Source organism: Onychostoma macrolepis, chromosome 18, assembly GCF_012432095.1.
Source record: "Onychostoma macrolepis isolate SWU-2019 chromosome 18, ASM1243209v1, whole genome shotgun sequence".
Taxonomy (NCBI): Eukaryota; Metazoa; Chordata; class Actinopteri; order Cypriniformes; family Cyprinidae; genus Onychostoma; species Onychostoma macrolepis.
In genome coordinates, this window is record NC_081172.1 from 12,760,271 (window position 1) to 12,781,263 (window position 20,993).

The following is a 20,993-nucleotide window of genomic DNA, read 5'->3' on the forward strand; positions in this document are numbered from 1 at the left end:
CCATATGGACTTACGCTGATATTTAGCAATTCAAAGGCTGCATAAGTGACTTCTTGAGAGAAATGTTCAAGGAGTGTTGATTTTCTGTTGACAAACAACAACAACAACAACAATATATAAATAAATAAATTGGGGGAATTAAACGGCTCCCAAAAAAGCCCCAAAAGATTAAGCAGTCAATGCTTTAATTCAGCACTCAGCTGTTAAAGACGGACAGATGTCCAGTCAAGCTTTCCAAGCCCTGTGAGGAAATGCAGTAACTTACTATAACTGAATAAATGGGTGATGATGTATGACAGCTCACACTTTGCTGATGGAACTGAGTAGTGGAGAAGCATGTGATTAAATAATGGATCATCAGCATTTACAGTCTCTGTGGTGTTCAAATGCAGCACCTTACAATAACAGTCAAACATTTGATCTCTGTGTTCTCAAATAGAGCATTCAGTGCCATGTAGTGGAGCAATTATAGAAACTAAGTGTTTAGATTACAACCAGTGTTCACTTTCAATTAAAATGTAAATAATTAAATATTAAGTAATACAAATTTAACTGAATAGTACTGAATACTGAATAATACTGAATAGTATATTTAATAAATATATTTTTATTGCATTTATCTAATCATATTTTTTCTTTTGATGAACATTTAATTTAAATTTTGTTAATATTTAATTTCATATTAAATCATTTGTTCATTTTACTCTAAAATGGCATCTAATTTTAGTCAGTGAAAATAACATTTATTCAAACATCATGTATTAATTTAAGCATGTATCAACATTTAACACAAACATGTTAAAACAGTTTTTAGTGCATTTTTGCAAAGATTATATTTCAGCAATTGACAATTTCAAGTGAATATGTACAATGTGATTCGTATGGTAATGTATGACTTTTAGAAAGTTCATTGTTATTATGAAGGCCCACCCCTAAACCTAAATGTCTGTAGGATGTAATCAGATCACATGAAAATTCATTAAAAAATGAGCCACCAAATCGTGTTAGATTAGCAAATAGTAGATAGTTAAATTTCACTTGTGTGGTTATATAATTTTGTACAGATGCAGTTGTAATATTACGTTCATTTTGTGTAAATATCTGACTAAATACAGTGGGGAAAAAAATTATTTGATCCCCTGCTGATTTTGTACGTTTGTCCACTGACAAAGAAATGATCAGTCCATAATTTTAATGGTAGGTTTATTTGAACAGTGAGAGACAGAATAACAAAAAAAAAAAATCCAGAAAAACGCATTTCAAAAAAGTTATGAATTGATTTGCATTTTAATGAGTCAAATAAGTATTTTATCCCCTATCAATCAGCAAGATTTCTGGCTCCAAGGTGTCTTTTATACAGGTAAGGAGCTGAGATTAGGAGTACTCTCTTAAAGGGAGTGCTTCTAATCTCATTTTGTTGCCTGTATAAAAGAACCTGTCCACAGAAGCAATCAATCAATCAATCAGATTCCAGACTCTCCACCATGGCCAAGACCAGAGAGCTGTCCAACGATGTCAGGGACAAGATTGTAGACCTACACAAGGCAGGAATGGACTACAAGACCATCGCCAAGCAGCTTGGTGAGAAGATGACAACAGTTGGTGCCATTATTCGCAAATGGAAGAAACACAAAATAACTGTCAATCTCCCTCGGACTGGGGCTCCATGCAAGATCTCACCTCGTGGAGTTTGATCATGAGAACGGTGAGGAATCAGCCCAGAACTACACGGGAGGATCTTGTCAATGAACTCAAGGCAGCTGGAACCATACTCACCAAGAAAACAACTGGTAACACACTATGCCGTGAAGGACTGAAATCCTGCAGCGCCCGCAAGGTCCCCCTGCCCAACAAAGCACATGTACAGCCCGTCTGAAGTTTGCCAATGATTCAGAGGAGAACTGGGTGAAAGTGTTGTGGACAGATGAGACCAAAATCGAGCTCTTTGGCATCAACTCAACTCGCCGTGTTTGGAGGAGGAGGAATGCTGCCTATGACCCCAAGAACACCATCCCCACCGTCAAACATGGAGGTGGAAACATTATGCCTTGGGGGTGTTTTTCTGCTAAGGGGACAGGACAACTGCACCGCATCAAAGAGACGATGGACGGGGCCATGTACCATCAGGGCCAGGGCATTGAAAATGGGTCGTGGATGGGTATTCCAGCATGACAATGACCCAAAACACACGGTCAAGGCAACAAAGGATTGGCTCAAGAAGCAGCACATTAAGGTCCTGGAGTGGCCTAGCCAGTCTCCAAACCTTAATCCCATAGAAAATCTGTGGAGGGAGCTGAAGGTTCGAGTTGCCAAACGTCAGCCTCGAAACCTTATTGACTTGGAGAGGATCTGCAAAGAGGAGCGGGACAAAATCCCTCCTGAGATGTGTGCAAACCTGGTGGCCAACTACAAGAAAAATCTGACCTCTGTGATTGCCAACAAGGGTTTTGCTGCCAAGTACTAAGTCATGTTTTGCGAAGGGGTCAAATACTTATTTGACTCATTAAAATGCAAATCAATTTATAACTTTTTTTAAATGTGTTTTTCAGGATTTTTTTGTTGTTATTCTGTCTCTCACTGTTAAAATAAACCTACCATTAAAATTATAGACTGATTTCTTTGTTAGTGGGCAAACGTACAAAATCAGCAGGGGATCAAATAATTATTTTCCCCACTGTATGTAGGATGCGTTGGTATGAATTAATTCAGTTTACTGGTGTTTATTCACTGTTCAGATTCAGCTCACACTGTTTAAGCGGGACAATCTTTGACACTGCTGATTCTTATTGCATTATTTGAAATAATCAAATAATGCTATCGGAAACAACGTCAAGACATTGTTAGTGAATTGTTTAAATCTTGCTGTTTTAATTTTTCCCATTGCATTTTTGTTATATTTGACAGGATGTTTTAATTATTGCAGTCATGTGCATTTTTTGTCTCGTAGGCATGTATATCCAACACCCTCTCAGCTTTACACACATGCTTATGGTTTCCCGTTTAAAAGATAAAAATTGCTTGCACAAAGCTTTATTTTAAATCTCAGCTGTCGATAACTTTGGGTTGAGTTTTTATAGTTTTAAATAGTTGTTTAGTGACTGCAATGTCCTGCGTCGGATTAATCGATAAGCCTCCGTGGGGCTACAATGCAAGCCAGTGAAGATTAATCACTTTCTGCACTGCTATTCGCTTCCCACCTCCTGCATGATCCAATAAGACTATGACCTTTCCTATCAATATCACAGGGGTTTCAGCATGCATTGTCCAGCCTGCTAATTAAAAGCCTATCAGTAATTAAAACCAAGAGCGAAGCCGGTATTATTGCACCACTTCATTGATCCATTTGGGCTCCCGACACATAGCGGATTTCTTGCTGACGGACAGTTTTTTTTCGTGGTGTCTGTGGCTGATATGAGACTGATTACTTTTTTCTTTTCGTTTCTGGTAGGTTTTTTGATGAGACGAGTCAAGGGACTGACGGAGACGCTGGGGGGAAAAGAAAGGAGAGCGGGGAGGCGCAGTGGGAGCTGTTAGAGCAGAAAGAAGCTGACGGCAAGACGGACACAAACAGGTCTGAGAACAGCTTCTGTGTGAGACTAGAGGCTGACAACTCCCTGAAGCCTCTCTGATAATAAGCAGGAATTATGAGGATACATATAAAGTGGGATGTTTACCCGAATCTCATCATGTTAGCAGACCTTTGAGTATTACCTCACCTCCTCACTGGTTCTCCAAGTTGATAATGAGAGTATGGAGCGTCGCCTCCTACCAAATCATTAGATTACTCAAGAGCACCCATCACGTATGCACTCATATTGAGGAGGGCAGGTAAATGTGAGGCGTTATCTGTGCGTTTGTTGAGCGTAGCGAGTGTGTCTGGCAGCACGTGTCTCTTGAGAGACTTTGAGAACACCTACACCAGACTTCCCTAGCACTTAAAACACTCTCTACACTGTCATTCTTTTCAGTGCTCACAGCCTGGTTCACAGAGATGTTGGTTGGAGCTACTTGTTCACACACACATACACACATACATATTAAAACAAACAGCATTCAAGCACAAAAGCTGTACATTTTCAGATGGATTTTATAGGAATACAATTTTTTTTTGTAGATATGGCTGGTGTTTTCAATTTCCAGGGGTCCTGTGGAGCTTATTCATTATCTGTACTACTAAGTAATCACCTCCTGGCTTATGGAGGGGGGGAAAAAAAAGAAAAGAAAAATAGATTTTTTGATTAACACTGCCCCCTGCTGACTCCACTTATAATAACACCCATTGTTACAACCTGTCCGCCTTCAATACAACTTTCCATCTGAATAGTTTTTACAAGATATTTGATTTGCTTTTTTGCTGAAAGCGAAATATTATGACACTGATTCCATCAAAGCTTATTCTGAGTGAGTGTGGCTCTTATTATATTCTTTTCCCTTTCTTTAAAGACTGAGACTTCCCATGTGAACATTTCTTCTGATAAATTACATCCATTCAATTATTTAATGCTTTCTGTAATTAATGGCCATCTTGACAGACCCAATTTGGTTTCCGTCTGACCCTTTAGGCGGAACAAAAACGTGAAGTAAGAGAGATGGAGATCTGGTGATTGCTGAATACCCCTAATAATGTGTCATTGTTTATGTTTTTGCAGGGAGGCTGACATAATCATACCTCAATTGGAAGAGGATGAATTGCATCACGGAAGCTCCAACGGACAGGAGCAGAATAGGAACTACTCGACACAAAGGCCATTGAGCACAGAGCTGGGAAGCAAACCTATCAGTCTCACAGCCAATGGGCATCCGAGTGTGGGTGTGAAAGAGGTTGGAATAACCTTGCGTCTGTCTCTTTATTTTGACATAGGCTGTTTCCGAAAGCTTAGGGATGACTTTGCAGGCAGCGTTTGTGCACAAGGGCATCTGCCAAAACTTATTCAGGACAGATTTCTGAGACAGCTTAATAGTTAATGATCTACAACAAAATAGAGACACTTTAGTGATAACTAAGCAAATATTTAATTACTACAATACTAATTTCTAGCTAGAAATGACATCAAAAGTGGAAAAAGTTGGTCAAAAACATACATCTACACACAAACTGATCACTAACTGCAACTTCCAGACACCATTTTTATTTTTTAACTCAACTGTCACAGAATCAAATGCACAGGATATAGTGGGATATCACAGGATACACCTACGCTACCTTTAGAAATTGGTCAAAAGAAGGTAACTCAGTAGACAGGATGTGGCACAGTGATTGGATTCAGATATGCCTTGTTGCCTTCTTACATCCAGATGATGCTTGAGGAGGCAGAATTTTTCAGCTTTCGCATGGAGCAATATTCTCTAAACACATGATGTATTGTACAGTTTGAATTGCCTCTTTTCATTGCAATGCGATTATACTCATTTATTTCATAGGTGTTTGATATCTCATCACTGTATGGGCAACTACAGCCTGGTGACACCAAGCTGGTGACCTTCTCGTTTCTCGGCCACGCTGACATCAGCACGCATGTGTTGGCATTGTGTGAGGTGGACGGAGGGCCCACCTATGAGATCACACTCAAGGGTCAGGCTTCCTTTGTTTCGTATACGCTAGACACAAACGACATTGACTTTGGTTTACAGGTAACTACACCCTTTCACCATAATAGCAATAGGATCATTTCAGCAGTGATATATAGAAATGGAAAATTTCGTTCTCTTTTGTTTCCTATAATCACAGTTGTTTGACCATGTGGCGGAAGCAGAGATCACTCTGAAAAACACAGGGAAGGTTGGCTTTGATTTCTCTACTCTAACTGGAGAACAAGGACTCTTTACAGAGCAACCCTTGCCTGGTCAGCCTCACATCGTCCCCAGCAAGGTGAGATGTTCTTCATGTTTTAATACACTGATGACTTTTCATCCATTGCGTATCATATTTGCATCAAGTGTCATGGTTGTGTTTCTTATGAAGGGTCACCTAGAGCCATATGCAGAAATGAGGCTCAGTATATATTACCTCCCAGGGATCCCAGAAGTCTTTTACAAGACCTTTCAGTTGCAAGTGGCCTTCTATGAGGCCGAGAACATTACTGTAAGAGGAGAGGGTATTTTCCCTCGATTATGTCTGGACCTGCCTAGAGACCTGAGTAAGTTTCTGTCCACACTCCACAGTTTTCACAAGCAGCACAACTGTTTTTAAGATGCTTTAATTAAGAAAAGTGATTATTGAGCAGCAAATCAGCATATTAGAATGATTTCTGAAGGATCGTGTGACACTGAAGACTGAAGTAATGACTTCTGAAAATTCAGCACAATTTAAAACTATTAAAATTAAAATATTAAAATAGTAATTTATTATTTTTAATCGTAATAATATTTCACAATATTACTGTCTTACCGAAAAAAAGTTTACCAACTCCAAACTTTGTGTATGTAGAGATCTGAACAAGAATTAAACTTTTTGATAATCATTGTTTATACCTCAGATTGCACGGCTTGTTGAGGACAGTTGTGCTCTTGGGGAATGTTCACACAAAATGTGTTTTTGTTTGCACTTGCACAGCTTTTTAATTATTTTTTTGGTGTAAAAATTTGCTAGACAAACGTCTTTGCACCTTGTCTCGCAGCTTTTTTTAGTGTCTTGCACCTGAGCATTATGTATTAAGATGTGTTTTTAAGAAGTTCAACTTTTGACACGCAGCACAACTAATCATTTTCCATTTTCAAAGCGGTGGACCAATCAGAAGAAACTAGGCGGGGCAAGCATCATAAGCTAGTGTTTACAGTAGCAACTGGATATAATTTTTTTTTTTTTTTTAAAGTAACTTTCATTTAGCTGTTTGGCTATTTCTAAAACATTCTGATATCTGTTTTTCACATCTCAAGACTCTACAGTTCTGTGCTGTGCTTCTTTGGATTTGTCATTTTCACTAGATTGATCCCAACTCCAAGATCAAAAGGAATTTTAAGTAAGAGTTTAGTCTTACAAAAAAGTATAGCCATTAAGTGATTGGCCAAGACAGACACCATACATCTTCATATGATCTAATTAATCGAACCTTATAAATGAATTAGCCATTCTGAGGCCAACAGCTCTTCGCAAAATTGTTGAACACATTGAGAATTTCAGACAGGATGTTTTAAATTCCTGAATATGATCCAACTTTCACTCTCATCAAATACACTTGAAAGGAGTCCAGTCCTTCGTCCTGGCTCACCTAACCTTTAATCAAACACAGTTGCACCGTGCCAGATTGCAGACAGACGTAATGGTCTTGACCTTGAGCTAGCTCACACTCTGCACTCAAACTGTTCAAATCCATTTTCTTCTCTGATCTGCTGCCAGCCTGAAGGAATGCTATTTATCTCAGAAACAAGCAGTTTTGCTCTCAGTGGGAACTGAGGTCTTGTGGTTATAGAGCAAATGGTGCAACTATTACTAAGGAGAGGATTACTGTGTTGCTCTCTGATTACTTATTGATCGGATTCTTTGCTTTACTAACACAGGCAGTTTGTTGTAAAGAGCGAAGAAATTGCAGGTTTTGTTGCTCAAGAGATATTTTTACATTATAAGGTCGATACTTCGACTACAAGGCCTATAAAAAGAGATTGTTGAATCAGTAGTAGCAAGCAGTGAGTAGACTCAGATTAAATAGGAAATTAGGATTTGAACTAAAATACATGACTGTTGTACTCAAATCTCAAACAAAATCTTATCTGAATAAGAGGCTTTGAAAGTAGGTGTTTTCTGTTTCCTGGCTAGATGAGGAGATATATGATTCTTTGCTTAAGGAGGCAAAAGACTCGGTGGAAAATGAAAAATCAAGGGAGGGGGTGTTGAGCAGGCTTGTCACAGAAAAGGAGGAGATGCCACACGAAGACGACTACATTCCTACTGTGAGTCTGTCTTTGATAATTGCATGTTATGTCTTCCTCTTCCTAGCTTGATGTAATCCCTCAAACTCCAATGAGAATAGCCATTATTGCAGCTTTGTATATACATTTTTGTGTGTACTATAATATATATGTATGCCGTAGTATGATGCCCTGCTGCAGATGGAGTTAGAACGACTCCTTGTAAAGGAAAATGCCATAGCTGTACAGAAACAACACCAACTCACAGATCAAAGAGGATCTGGGTCCACTAACAGCTGGCTCAAGAAGCTGTGCAAGTAAGTCCATTCATGTAGAAACCTCTCATCTTTACAAGCAATCAAAACGTGTCTGATGGACCTTCTCTTTAGGTTAAGCTTGCCTGAATACACACTGGACTTTGGCTATGTCAACAATGGCAGCATCGTGACCCACATTGTCAAAATAACTAACACTTGTCCAGTTGCTGTATCTTTCAGAGCTGACAGGAGCTCACTGGCAGATACAGGTTGGTCCTTTCCACAGAATGGTCAGTAGATTTAAAATAGCCAGAGATGATTGTTCTGGACAGCATTGATTTCTTCAACAAATCTTGTTCAAATAGGTGTCAATCTCTATTATGTGTTTAGATTGTTTACAAAGCTTGTGGTTTGATGTAAAGTTGAGCTTCTTCTCTTAGTGTTACTATTCCAGTATGAATAATTTGAAGTTTCATTCTGCGTAGCTTTATTCACTGCATTAATACTCATTTTTATTCTGCTCAGGTTTTAGTACAGAATTGGACAGGGTGCAGAATTTGCCCTTCTGCGAGACAGAGACGTTTGAGGTGAAGTTTGATGCCCGTGGGGCCAATCTGGGAACGATCAATGCAGTTATGCCCATACAGGTTCAGTGAAAATGACATTAAATATCTGAGACAAGCAAAGAAATGCTGGATGAAGATGAAATATTGACTTTTTGTGCCTTTTGAGAATGCGAACATCCATCATCATAAACATTCACACATTCACAAATCTCATACAGACTTTTACTTAACAAGATTCTGCACAATTTCTAGGTATTTTAACAAATGTAAGCAAGTTGTGACATCTTAAAATTCATGTTAAATTCAACTCCTAATGTTGATTATATAATCAAAATCACAGCATTTTGTCAATTAATTATTACAGAATTAATAATACCTAGTTTGCATTGTTTGTACAGTATATATCTTTTGGAAGGCACCCACTGCTATTTGTGCTCTACATTATAGCTTATTGCGACTTGATTTATTAATGTGTCACTGAGTCATTCACTTCTGTGTGATTGACAGGTGACTAACGGGCCCCAAGTGCAGGTGCGTTTATGCGTGGAGGTCACAATGCCATCTCTCACAGTGTCAACAGACACACTGCGGTTTGACACAATCCAATGCGGCCTGTGTCAGGTGATCACAGTCCAGCTGCACAGTGATGGGCCAGTGCCCTGTGAATGGAGCATCAGACAGGAGGAACGACCAAAGAAGGTACAAGCCTTGTACAGAACATATAAACAGAGCCAGAGTAATTTTTGTTTTTGGAATAACTGATGAATCATTCACTGTAAGGTTATGATCATGTATTAAGAAAGTAAATGGAGTTAATTTTATGTTGACTTTGAGACTCATTTCCATCGTTAATAAGCTGATTTAGTTTAGTAATTAATTATATATATCTGCTTGATATTAATGGGTGTTGGTCGCAGTGTTAAGATTCATTCGTCTTTGTGGCATGTTTGTTGTTGCTAATCAGTTTTAGATCAGACTGTGGTATGAGGTTTACTTCAGCACTTTTTCCTCTAACATATCTAGTTTTGTTGTGATTGAACTGAATGGGAATTTATCCCAGATGTTGTCTCTTTGGCTGTGTGATCAGATTGACAAGCACATCCCACTGTACCTCAGACGACAGGCTCAGCTGAAACAGCGGCCTCCTCCAGTCGTCTTTGAGTTATTGCCCTCAGATGGCACACTCTATCCTGGTGACAGAACCAACGTGCAGGTCAAATTCAGCCCAGCAGAGGGGGTAAAGAAACACAGACACTAGCTAGTAGCTACGGTTACACAATTACTAGTCTTGCATATACACTACAGATCAAAACTTTTTTTTTTTCAAAGAATTTATTCAGCAAGAATTGATTCAAATTAATGAAGACATTTATAATGTTACAAAAAATGTCAAATAAATGTTGTTCTTTTGAAATTTTCTATTCATCAAAGAATCTTGAAAAAAGAGTATTTCCTCAAAATATTAAGCAGCACAACTGTTTTTAATATTGATAATAATTAGAAATGTTTCTTGAGCACCAAATCAGCATATTAGAATGATTTCTGAAAGATCATTAGACACTGAAGACTGGAGTAATAGCTGCTAAAAAAAACAGCTTTGCCATCACAGGAATAAATTACATACAGTACAAATGTTCAATATTACATATATTTTAAAATAGCAAACAGTTATTTTAAAATGTATCAGTATTTCAGTATTTATTAGTATTATTTTTGAACAAATAAATTCAGACTTGATGAGAATAAGAGACTTCTTACCAATCCCAAACTGTTGAATGGTAGTGTAATAATTATGAAAGGGACTTTATGATATCTAAGTTCGAGATTATATCTAGCTATATTTTAGTATATCTATATACACTTTATATTTTCTATATATAAATACCTACACAAATCAGTACCATTCTGAATTTGATTCCGAAAAGTGGGATGTGGACAGTCTGTAGTTGTATTGGGAGTCAGAGTAACATGATTGAGTTATGAATAATTCCACTATATTGTTTTGCCTGCAGTTGATCTGCAGCCATCTGTGTATCTTTATTCAAAGACCTGGTTGTTTTCCTTCTGATATGTGGTTTTCAGAGGGCGTACATTCAGAGACTAGTGATAACAGTGGCTCAGAGCACTCAGAAGATCCTGCTGCTGGCCCAAGGTCAGGGAGAAGAGCCTCAGCTGGAGTTTTCCTCCTCAGAACTAGATTTTGGGTCCATCCTGCCCTACTGGGAAGGAAAGGTGGCTGAGGTGGTTGTCCGCAACCCTTGCCCCTTCCCTACAGAGTTTTACTCTTTGGACTTCGACAAGCAGTACCTAGTAGAGGAAGAGGTGAGCTTAGGTTCAAAATTGTTTTTTTTTTCTGTTTTGTTTGATTGATTGATTGATTTAGATTTTTTAGATATCGTTAATATCTATTTTGTCCTCATGACAGCAATGAGATCACATACTGTCAATATAAAAGTGAAACATGAAAATTCCTACTTCAGATTATTTCAGACTAAAGTATCTGAGCTATGTTTTCAGCATTTGCCTCATTTATTGTGTACTGTATATATTTTCAGTTCTCCCAATGAATCTTATTTCTCAACAAAGACCATCAGATATGTGTTTGGTTCAGTGTAGTGCTGGACACCGTCATTCCCTTTGTATATTCATCCTCTTCCCATGTGTCTTTGTGTTCTGCTTCTCAGATCTTGCGAATGTTAAAAGGATATGATGCCCAAAATGTGTTACTTCTACCTCCCCGTGCTCCTGGCGAGACTCTGCCCCCAGAACTGTTGGACTTCTACAAAGAGCAGAGCTCGCAGGAACCCAAGCAGGGTACCGTATACAGCAACAGAGATGGTTTTAATTTATGATTGATGCAGAATTGTATATCTGACTTGGTACATGATCACAAGTTTTGCCTTTTGGCAGAATTTTAAGTGAGTCTTATAGTTCTAACCTATTTTTAAGATTCCGTGGAGGGTCTTGAGGATGAAGACAAGGGCGAGACAGCTGCACCATCTGAGGGTGAAATACTCAGTGGTAAAGGTATGGTTCAGCCTAGGGCAACAGTCATTTAAATGCATTTGCATTCTTTATGAGATTGGTACTATAATTCAGTACATTATTATAGATAAATGAGAGTACATACTGTATTTCTTCTCCTCAAAGGCCAGGCTAAAGACAACATCAGCACTGGAACTGCAGTGGGGGATCTGGTATACGACCCTGTGTCTAGAGTTGTTGCACGTCATATGGGCATTGATCTTTCACCAGAAGGCAAGGCTGCCCTTAATCGCCGGGGCATTGCCATTATTGTTCATGGTGCCCCTCTGTCAGGTAAGACTTTATAGATTTACCCATGTATGCTATTTGTCCTGTTGTAAAGTTCGCTCTGGTGCAAATGTAAGCATCTATGTGCAGGTAAAACATGGACAGCAGTTACTCTGGCTAAGCACTATGGGGCAGCGTGTCTCAGTGTAGATGAGGTGGTGCAGGAGGCTGTGGCATCAGGGAACAGCTCTGCAGCCCTGAGGGCAAGGGAACAATGTGCCAAGGTTGCTGTGGTGCATACTCAGAAGGAAGTGGATGAGGCAGTGGCAGATATGGTGACCACTGTGGGTCAGGGTGCCGGTGTTCTAAGTGTTGAGGCAGTTGCCAAACACACAGCTGAAGGCAGCCTGACCAGTGATCCTAAAGTCCCCCCATCATCTGCCTCAACTCGAAATAAAACAAACATCACAGGGCATTCACAGAAGAATAACAGCTCCGGTCGCACTGCTTCACTGGTAACATACAAAATCTTTTTTCACTTTGTCACATACATAGTATTTGGTTCTTGTTGTCTATCAGTAAAACTATCAAAACATCATTAAAACAATATCAATTTACTTGAGAGGCAGCATTAAATAAGATATTAAGATTTTACTTGTTTTTAAGGAAGGGACCAATTCTTATTATTAGTTGCTTATTAGCATGCCAATTAATAACATATTGGCTGTTTATTAGTACTTACAGTATGAAGCATTTATTGTACATGACCATATTCTACATCCATAATCTAAACTACCTTACTAACTATTGATAAGCAGCAAATTAGGAGTTTATTGAGGCAGAAGTCATAGCTTATGGTTTGTTAATGGTGAGAATTGGACCTTAAAATAAAGCGTGACCGTAATAGCGTAATATTTATAAAAAATATTAAATATTTGTGAGTGTCAGCTCTTCCCTCCATTAATATAGTAAATACAGTAAGATACTGTAGTAAAACCAAACATATGGTGTAAGATATGGATCTGTACTGTATTGTACTGTGTCTTGTTTGTAAGTGTCATGTATGAATGGATATAAATAAATATTTAAAATGTGTGTGTGTGTGTGTGTGTGTGTTGCAGACAGATGGTCAGGTACACAGGCGTCTGAGTGTGAGTGCCAGTCAAAATGAAGAGCTGGGGCTGATTAGCTGCCTACTGCCTGATGATGTGTTGGTAGAGATCCTGTCAGAGAGACTGCAGGTGTGTACATTTTTTGTATACCCTATACATATCTGATATATGGTTGATAATTTGTGTCAATCACAGCATATGCAGACATATAGTAATTTTGTCCTGCTTGCCCCCATGCTATAGCTTAGTGACTGTCACCGTGGTGTTGTGATTGACGGATTGGAGACACTGTACTGCCACTCACCAAGTAAAATGCTCCAGATCATCCTGAAAGCCTTCGACAATCGTCGCCATATTTATGTTATCAACCTGTTTAACAGCTACAGTGCCTTCAAGCTAAGGTGCTCTACTCTGTTCTGATACAGATTCAAGATTCTTCTTATATTTGAAACACTGAAAAATAGTTCTGTCAAACGACTAATCACGATTAATCGCATCCAAAATAAAGTTTTTGTTTACATAATATATGTGTGTGTACTGTGTATTTATTATGTATATATAAATACACACACATGCATGTATATATTTAAGAAAAATTTATATATTAAATATGTTGAAATATGATATAAATTATATGAATATAAATATATACATGTAAACGCATGTAAATATTTTCAAAATATATGCTGTATGTGTGTGTATTTATATATACATAATAAACACAACACACACACATATATTATGTAAACAAAAACTTTTATTTTGGATGCGATTAATCACGATTAATCGTTTGATAGCACTACTGAAAAACTAATTTATTTATTTTAATATTATATTCCAGAAGATGCATGCATCTAGATACATTAACTTGAGACAATTAAAAAACAAAAAGGTATTCAGGCCAGTTTTCAGATGATTTATCTCAGGTTTAAATTTAGATTTTAGATTTATGGTAGATTTATGCTTAAAACAAGAAAAAGTAACTTACCAACAGGATAATACAAATATATTTATTCCAGGATGTATTTTCTAAAAACAAGTCTTAATATCTTAAAACTAAATATATTTTTGCTTCTTATTTTTTGTTTTGTTCCAAGGATGTTTGAAAATTTTATCTTCAAAATAAGACTAAATTAAAAAGATTCCTTGCAATGTACCCTCTATATGAGATTTAAATGAGAATACAGGTTTTCATAGGTTTTAGTAATGACAACAAATATTCAACAAGTTCTTCACACTCAATTTTATTTAAAGAACAGAAAACTTTAAGTAAGAATGAGTTTGTGAAATTGAATTTGTGGATTACTTTAGAGAACAGGACAAGTTTGACCAAGAACAAGAGAGAAAACAACAGGAGCTTGAGAATTTAAGAGAAGAGGAGATGACACCTAGTGAGGACTTGGATACAAAACCAAAACATGAAGACCCCCTGCCACTTTCTGAGGACCTACAACAAGAGATAGTAGGTTTGAGTGTGCAATTCACAATATGCTTACCATCAGAAGACTATTCTTGTGAAGCCTAAACATGTTTCAGATTTTCATATTTAACATATAGTAACTTGATTACATGAACTACATGAAGTATTTGACTTCCAATCAAGGTAAAGTGTATAATACATGTACCACAAACAGCACCAATTGTAATTACTTTAAAAGTGATTGTCTGGCTGGTTTGCATTGTCCAGTTATCTTTGAAATCTATTTTGAAAACTATATTTTGTTGTTCTTCTTTAACAGTCCAGTGAGAGTGACAGACAGCTACTGGCCCGATTCCATCTGTACGAACAGTGTCAGCCAGAACTCCAACACATTCTTCAGTTCTGGGACCGAACACAGAGTCTCTTATTACAGCCCATGGTCTCCGAAGCCCAAGAGACTGTAGACATAACAAACTGTCCTCCTCCCTCTGCCAAGAAGAGCAAGAAGGAACGAGAGAAGGAGAAAGCTGAGAAGGAAAAGCTGAAAGTGGAGGCTGCAGATATGAAGTCACCAGCTCCCAGTCAGACCCAAGTGTCAACTGATGGTGCTGAGGGCTTGGAAAAGATAGTGGTTCCACAGCCTATCCCCTACATGTGGCTGTCTATAAAAGAGAAGGAACAACTGGATGGATTCGAGATCATCAGTAGCATGAAACTACCCTCCCATGAAGAGGTATAGTACTTCGGTTCCTCTTTATGTTGGAACAGTTCTTCGTTGTGCAAAGTTTGTATCCATAGAATGTCAAGTACATTTTTAAATGTTTTTCTCACAGGTTTTGGATGGATTAGGGTTAGGACCTAAAGGTCCACCCATCCCACCACCTATAATATTCTCCATAGTCCCATACCCAAAGATGAGATCAGCACCCAGCACACAGCTCCCCAACAGCTTTTTTACTTTTTTGATGCCCACGTCTTGTGAGGATCTGCCAGAGAAGAAAGAAGCAGATCTGAGATCAGAAAAGGTACTAAAGTCTTGAAGAAATAGACTTTAGTTTAAATGTGAAAAAAGACTTATTAAAAAGTGGTCTACTTGTTTTCCTGCAGGAGGGCATGACTATTACTAACACATCTAATCCTAGCCAGGGTGTACCTTCTGAGGAACTCAACCAAGAATACAACCAGGGGTAACGAGGTCCCTCACAAACATAAACCTCATGTACAATCACAAATAAATGGAACCATTTCACTGAAACCTTGAAATATGCTTTTCTTTTACAGACTCACTAGTTTCCGCTGGATTGTACCATCGAATGGAGCCATCACTCTACGGATTAAGTTTTACTCTTCTGTTCTTGGAAATTTTGATCAGACTTTCAGCTTTGAGGTGATGGGGACTAAGCGATATTATCAGCTATACTGCAGAGGAAGTTGTGCTTATCCAACTATAAGCAGAGACCCTAAGTGAGTAACATTTCAGTAGGGAAATATACAGTGGTTATCATTGTCCTTGGACATGTACTACATAGTGTCTGTGTGTTTATGTAATAGGATTGTGTTTGCACACTGCAAAAAGAGCTTGCGGCCTGAGAGTGGACTTCAAAATACTTACATTATCCAGTCAGATCTGTATGAGTTTGGGCCTCTGCTGTGTGGAAAGACTAGGGACAGGTGCTGGCATGTTGTTTTCTGTGCTAAATGAACTCTTTTGTCATTATTTAGTGTCTTAACAGTACTGTTCTATTGAAGTTATTCTATAATAAATTTGTTTGTACATTAGTAATTTAGTATTATTGATGTTATCCTGACCCAGGTATAAAGAAGCAAAATATCCTGAGAACATGGATAAGTTTGTAATTCACAATACTTCTAAAATGGAGGCAGAGATCCATTTTTGCTTTCAACATGACACCAAGGCCACCACTTTCCTTCTTGACCCTCCAAATATGACATTGGAACCCAATGAACGGAAGGTATGCACATTTATATTTCTTGTTTTTTGCAGAATGTAATTTTAGGATTAATTGAGCTGGAAGCCATTTTTTAAATATGTAAAATGTAATTTGAATCACATTTTGTGGTTAAAAATATAGAATTCGCTGTATTTGCTCCAAACAATCTAACTAGCCGTTTCTTAAATTTGTTAACCACCTTTGTGGTTAACCATGATGTGCATTAAGAAGAACAACTGGTTGAAATGTTGCAATACATTTTTTGGAGCTTTAATTTCAGTGTGTGTGTGTGGACATATTCCTTCTTTGTCTTATGTTTTGAAACCTTTCTTTTTTAGCCACCTTTGTACCATCTTCAGCCTCAGTCTCATTAAACTCAGTTTAACACCAAAAAAGGCATTTACTCAAACTCTCTTGTCATTAATCTTTGATATCCTCCTGGCAGCTACTGATGGTGTGGGCATACCCAAACACCCCCAAACATATAGAGGACAGCTTGGTGTGCTGCATCAAGGGGAACCCAGAGCCTGTTGTTTTCCGTCTCTCCTGTATAGGAGTCAGGCCTGAACTGGAGCTGGACCGCAAGCTGCTCCAGTTTGACAAAACTCCACCGTACAGGTCTACTACATTCACTTCAACATATACTGATTTTTTTGTTAATTGTTATAATTAATCAGATGTATTACAGGTGAAAAAAATCCTTTTCATAAATTTTTCATATTTTGTCTGCAGAAAAGAAACCCAGAGTTTATGTCTGCGCAATAACACCCTTATGCCAGCTGCTTGGAGGCTGAGGGGCCTGGAGATTCTTGGGGATGAATTCAGCGTGTCTCAGAACAAAGGCATCATAATGCCTCATTCTGACTTCAGGCTGCACATGTATTTTATAGCCAAGAACCCTGTCAAACTGAAGAGGGCCATTTGTTTAGAGGTACTGGAGAATGAAAATCAACCTTTTTGTAATTGAATCATTAGCAGTGTTTACAAATGTGAAGATTTTTAATGCAGATAAAGAGTAAATGTAATTGTAATTCATGTACAGGTACTGGTGTGCATTAGTTTGTCTGCATGTGTCTGATTAGACATGTATGTTTACCAGGTGTCAGATGTGGAGAACATTCTTGGCATCGTTCAACATTCAGAGAACATTCAGATTATTGCAGAGGCCTATGATATTGCATTGGACATAACCATTCCAGAAGGTACTTAACTGAAAACAGCTCATTGGCTCATCACACCATCACATCATTTTTTCAGTTAAAAATAAGTTGTTAAATAGACCGTTCACCCTAAAATTAAAATGTACTCACCCTCATTTTGTTCTAAACCTGTATGGCTTGCTTTCTTTTGTGTAACACAATGACCAATACAAATTCCCTTTATTCATTTGATGCTGTTTTTGCATTTGTTGTAGATTCTGATGGTTCAGTAGACTTTGGAACAATCAAAGTATCAGAAGAGGTCAAGAGGTCTATTAAGTTGGAAAACAAAGGCAAATATGACATAGCCTTTAAGTAAGTTACTATATAGATATTTATAGATAGATATCATAGATATCATCTGTCTTCTATTTTAATGAAAAGAAAAACATCAAAGATGTCTTTAACATTTCTTCTCCCTCCTTTTGTTAATAATTTTCACTTACAGGTTTACTCTAGTGGCCACAGAGCCAGGAATGCCAGATCTGAACTCAGTGTTCTCCATCACTCCTCAGAAAGGCTCATTACGCCCCAACAATAAGCCCAGTACTGTCCAGATTATTTATCACCACAACCAGGAGATGTCCTTCAGAGAAAGCCCAATCCTTTGCTGTCAGGTCTTTTAATTTTACCACTTAATAGATTCTTTATCATATAGTATTTTTTATTTTAGTTCTTCTGTCATCAGAGACAAAAATAATGAGTTGTGTTGTATTTTCCCCAGGTTATTGAGCCCAGTTTGGATGGTGGTGAGACCATTAACACTATACCAATCAAAGTGTCGGTCCAGGCACTTTTCTCCAAATACAGTGTCAATCCCTCTAATGATATCAACTTTGGCCCACTGGTGTATGGCTCTCGCAAGAAACAGACTCTCATTGTGGAGAACAGAGGCAGCTTTGAGATGCGTTTCACCATTAGGATGTGCAAAAACGCCCCAATTCCTGCACAGAGGAGAGGGTATGGCTATTGTAAAAATATAACTATAAATTGTAAAAAATAAATAAATTAATTGATTATAAAAATTATACTGTATATGTATGTATATATACAGTAGTCAACATTAGAAGTGGATCAAAACCTTTCATCAAAGTTGTGCTAAAACCAAAATGCATTCTTGTCTTAGGACAACTTTGAACTTTTTTGATCCACTTCAAATGTTGACTACTATATATAAAATTAAATATTTTTTATTTTTTTTAAGCTTGGGAGGTAAGAAGCCATCAAAAGACAGTTATACTACCAAACCATCCAGTGCCAGTGAATTACGACACACTGTGCAGAATGAGACCGGCATATCAACACAGGTAGGAAAAGTATTTCTTTATTTACAGTTCTTGATAGAGAGTACAGTAACAATCTAACATGTAATATATTATAAATAATTTGGATGTGTTTTTTTTACAGATACATTTGACATGTGGTATTTTTTCATTGTCTCCGTGCTTTGGGATTCTGGTACCTGGAGCCCAACAAGTGGTTACTGTGGATTGCAAGGCAGAGCATGTAGGTAGTTGGGAGGAATGTCTAGCTATAGACATTACTGACAGAGACCCCTGTGACAACCCTGACGGGATTCCATACAAGCTAATAGCAGAAGTTTGTATGCCAGGTTTGTAACTATGAATGATTCTATATAATGTTCTATGAAGTACGTTCTCTTATTATGTACTTTTTTGTTCATTCTTTGATGGTTCATAAGAGTTGAGTATTTTGATGACTGCCTAATAGCGTAAATTGTCCTCCTCAGTGAAGAGAGGCACCAATTTTATGTAACTTATTTGACTTTAATTTATACAATATATCCTCATTGTGTAAGGGTTCTTATTCTGGTCTTGAAATGCTAAAATAATATTTTATATTTTTATTTTGTATTAGTGAACCATTATTTTTATTACATTGATCTCTACCACCATTATCCACCTTTTAGTGCATGCCTCTGGGTTTAGTGGGCCCTGTGGTGTGGGTGCACCCCAGGACTCAGTAGGTCCTCTGGTGCAGCTCCACCTCTAGGCTCAGTGGGCCCCATGGTGTAGCTCTGCCTCTGGGCTCATGATGTGTTTAACGATTGACTTGCTGCTTAAAAATAAAGTTTACTAAACTAGTATGAATTATAGTGTAAAATTGATCACTCTATCACTGTATTGTTTACAGGAATAGCGAGTACAGACATTGCTTCTATCTTTGAGGAGCACAGAATCTGTAAGAACAGTAGCATGCTGCAGTGTGAGCAATACCGGGACAGTATGGGCATCTATGTACAGGACGAGAACAAGTTTGTCTTTAACAATGTACTGGTGGGTCAGTCAACCAAAGCCCAGTTCCGGCTGACCAATCCAGGAAAAGTGTCCTGTGAACTCAGCCTGGTGATCAAAACAGTCAAGGTGTGTTTGTGAGAAGTGGTTCTGCCAATATTGCTGTTATTCTGCCGAATATGAAAGAATTTTATAGCAATTTTATGTTTTGAAATATTGTAACTGGTAATCGTTGCTTAACTGTCGCTGTCTTTTTTAAATTTAAGACGTCAACGCACAATGCAGAGGTTTTTGAGGTGACCCCAACAAAGTTGTGTATTCCCAGCCACTCTCATGCTTTTGCCACCATCACCTTTTCTCCTTTGACTATGCACACACATCATGCAGTGTTTGAGGCAGTTCTGAAAGGGACCGCAAGGTAACTGCTTTCAATACAGGTTTGAACTGTTTAGATGGTTGTTGATAGTTTGTTGAGGCTTTACTCGTTCTGTTTTGTAACACAGTCAAGCTTCTGCCACCAAACCCAAAGCTCTGGTGTTTGATCTAATGGGTGAAGGCAATTTGCCCTGCATCACTGTTCTGAGACCTATTCAGAGGACTAATCGAGGTCAGCCAGTGCTGCAGTTTAAGCGCTTATTGGTGGGACGAAGGCAGAGTCTTCCATTAGTGATCAAGAACAATGGCAATGTGCCTGCACAAGTAAGATCTTGTTTTCAGCTAAATTTCTATTTCTCTGACTTAAATTTTTATTGTAAATAATCCATTCTTTCCTTGTATTTGCAGGTTAGCATTGTACTACAGTGTCACCTGGACGTTTTCACTCTAAAAGCTGCTCCTGGCACTGTTTGCAGACTGGCCTCCTCACAAATAGAAAGCAATCCCAGAGAAGGCAAGCCATAAACACAAATGAAGAGTCTGCATAGACATTAATTTCTGCAAAACTCTGTTATGATTTGCTTTTTAAATGAGCTATGAAACCAATAACACAAACAGCAGCAGATTGTTTTGTACCTTGTTCTGTTTCATTAGATTGGGTGTCATTATTTATAGGTTAAAGAGATCATTTAGAGCTGGTTTTATCACAAAATGCAGTGATCAGTACCTTGATGTCAAGCGGTCATGTTTGATCAAACAA

At 38.0% G+C, this 20,993-nt stretch overlaps 1 protein-coding gene across 2 annotated transcripts in view; it reads left to right on the forward strand.

The window, feature by feature from the left end:
- Window positions 1-20,993, forward strand: part of hydin (HYDIN axonemal central pair apparatus protein) — a 78,484-nt gene that overhangs the window by 45,152 nt on the left and 12,339 nt on the right. For both annotated transcript variants that reach the window (XM_058751355.1, XM_058751354.1), the window contains exons 23-59: window positions 3,449-3,571; window positions 4,650-4,821; window positions 5,422-5,631; window positions 5,729-5,869; window positions 5,963-6,137; window positions 7,754-7,887; window positions 8,029-8,162; window positions 8,235-8,371; window positions 8,628-8,749; window positions 9,176-9,367; window positions 9,756-9,905; window positions 10,751-10,990; window positions 11,353-11,482; window positions 11,618-11,695; window positions 11,819-11,986; window positions 12,071-12,435; window positions 13,042-13,161; window positions 13,276-13,433; window positions 14,344-14,494; window positions 14,772-15,185; window positions 15,286-15,477; window positions 15,560-15,639; window positions 15,734-15,916; window positions 16,004-16,123; window positions 16,266-16,425; window positions 16,850-17,022; window positions 17,137-17,335; window positions 17,504-17,606; window positions 17,819-17,918; window positions 18,052-18,220; window positions 18,328-18,563; window positions 18,808-18,910; window positions 19,011-19,215; window positions 19,758-19,987; window positions 20,125-20,276; window positions 20,362-20,557; window positions 20,642-20,747. In XM_058751355.1, coding sequence (XP_058607338.1) covers window positions 3,449-3,571; window positions 4,650-4,821; window positions 5,422-5,631; window positions 5,729-5,869; window positions 5,963-6,137; window positions 7,754-7,887; window positions 8,029-8,162; window positions 8,235-8,371; window positions 8,628-8,749; window positions 9,176-9,367; window positions 9,756-9,905; window positions 10,751-10,990; window positions 11,353-11,482; window positions 11,618-11,695; window positions 11,819-11,986; window positions 12,071-12,435; window positions 13,042-13,161; window positions 13,276-13,433; window positions 14,344-14,494; window positions 14,772-15,185; window positions 15,286-15,477; window positions 15,560-15,639; window positions 15,734-15,916; window positions 16,004-16,123; window positions 16,266-16,425; window positions 16,850-17,022; window positions 17,137-17,335; window positions 17,504-17,606; window positions 17,819-17,918; window positions 18,052-18,220; window positions 18,328-18,563; window positions 18,808-18,910; window positions 19,011-19,215; window positions 19,758-19,987; window positions 20,125-20,276; window positions 20,362-20,557; window positions 20,642-20,747 — 6,221 coding nt within the window. The remainder of the gene's footprint in view (window positions 1-3,448; window positions 3,572-4,649; window positions 4,822-5,421; window positions 5,632-5,728; window positions 5,870-5,962; window positions 6,138-7,753; window positions 7,888-8,028; window positions 8,163-8,234; window positions 8,372-8,627; window positions 8,750-9,175; window positions 9,368-9,755; window positions 9,906-10,750; window positions 10,991-11,352; window positions 11,483-11,617; window positions 11,696-11,818; window positions 11,987-12,070; window positions 12,436-13,041; window positions 13,162-13,275; window positions 13,434-14,343; window positions 14,495-14,771; window positions 15,186-15,285; window positions 15,478-15,559; window positions 15,640-15,733; window positions 15,917-16,003; window positions 16,124-16,265; window positions 16,426-16,849; window positions 17,023-17,136; window positions 17,336-17,503; window positions 17,607-17,818; window positions 17,919-18,051; window positions 18,221-18,327; window positions 18,564-18,807; window positions 18,911-19,010; window positions 19,216-19,757; window positions 19,988-20,124; window positions 20,277-20,361; window positions 20,558-20,641; window positions 20,748-20,993) is intronic.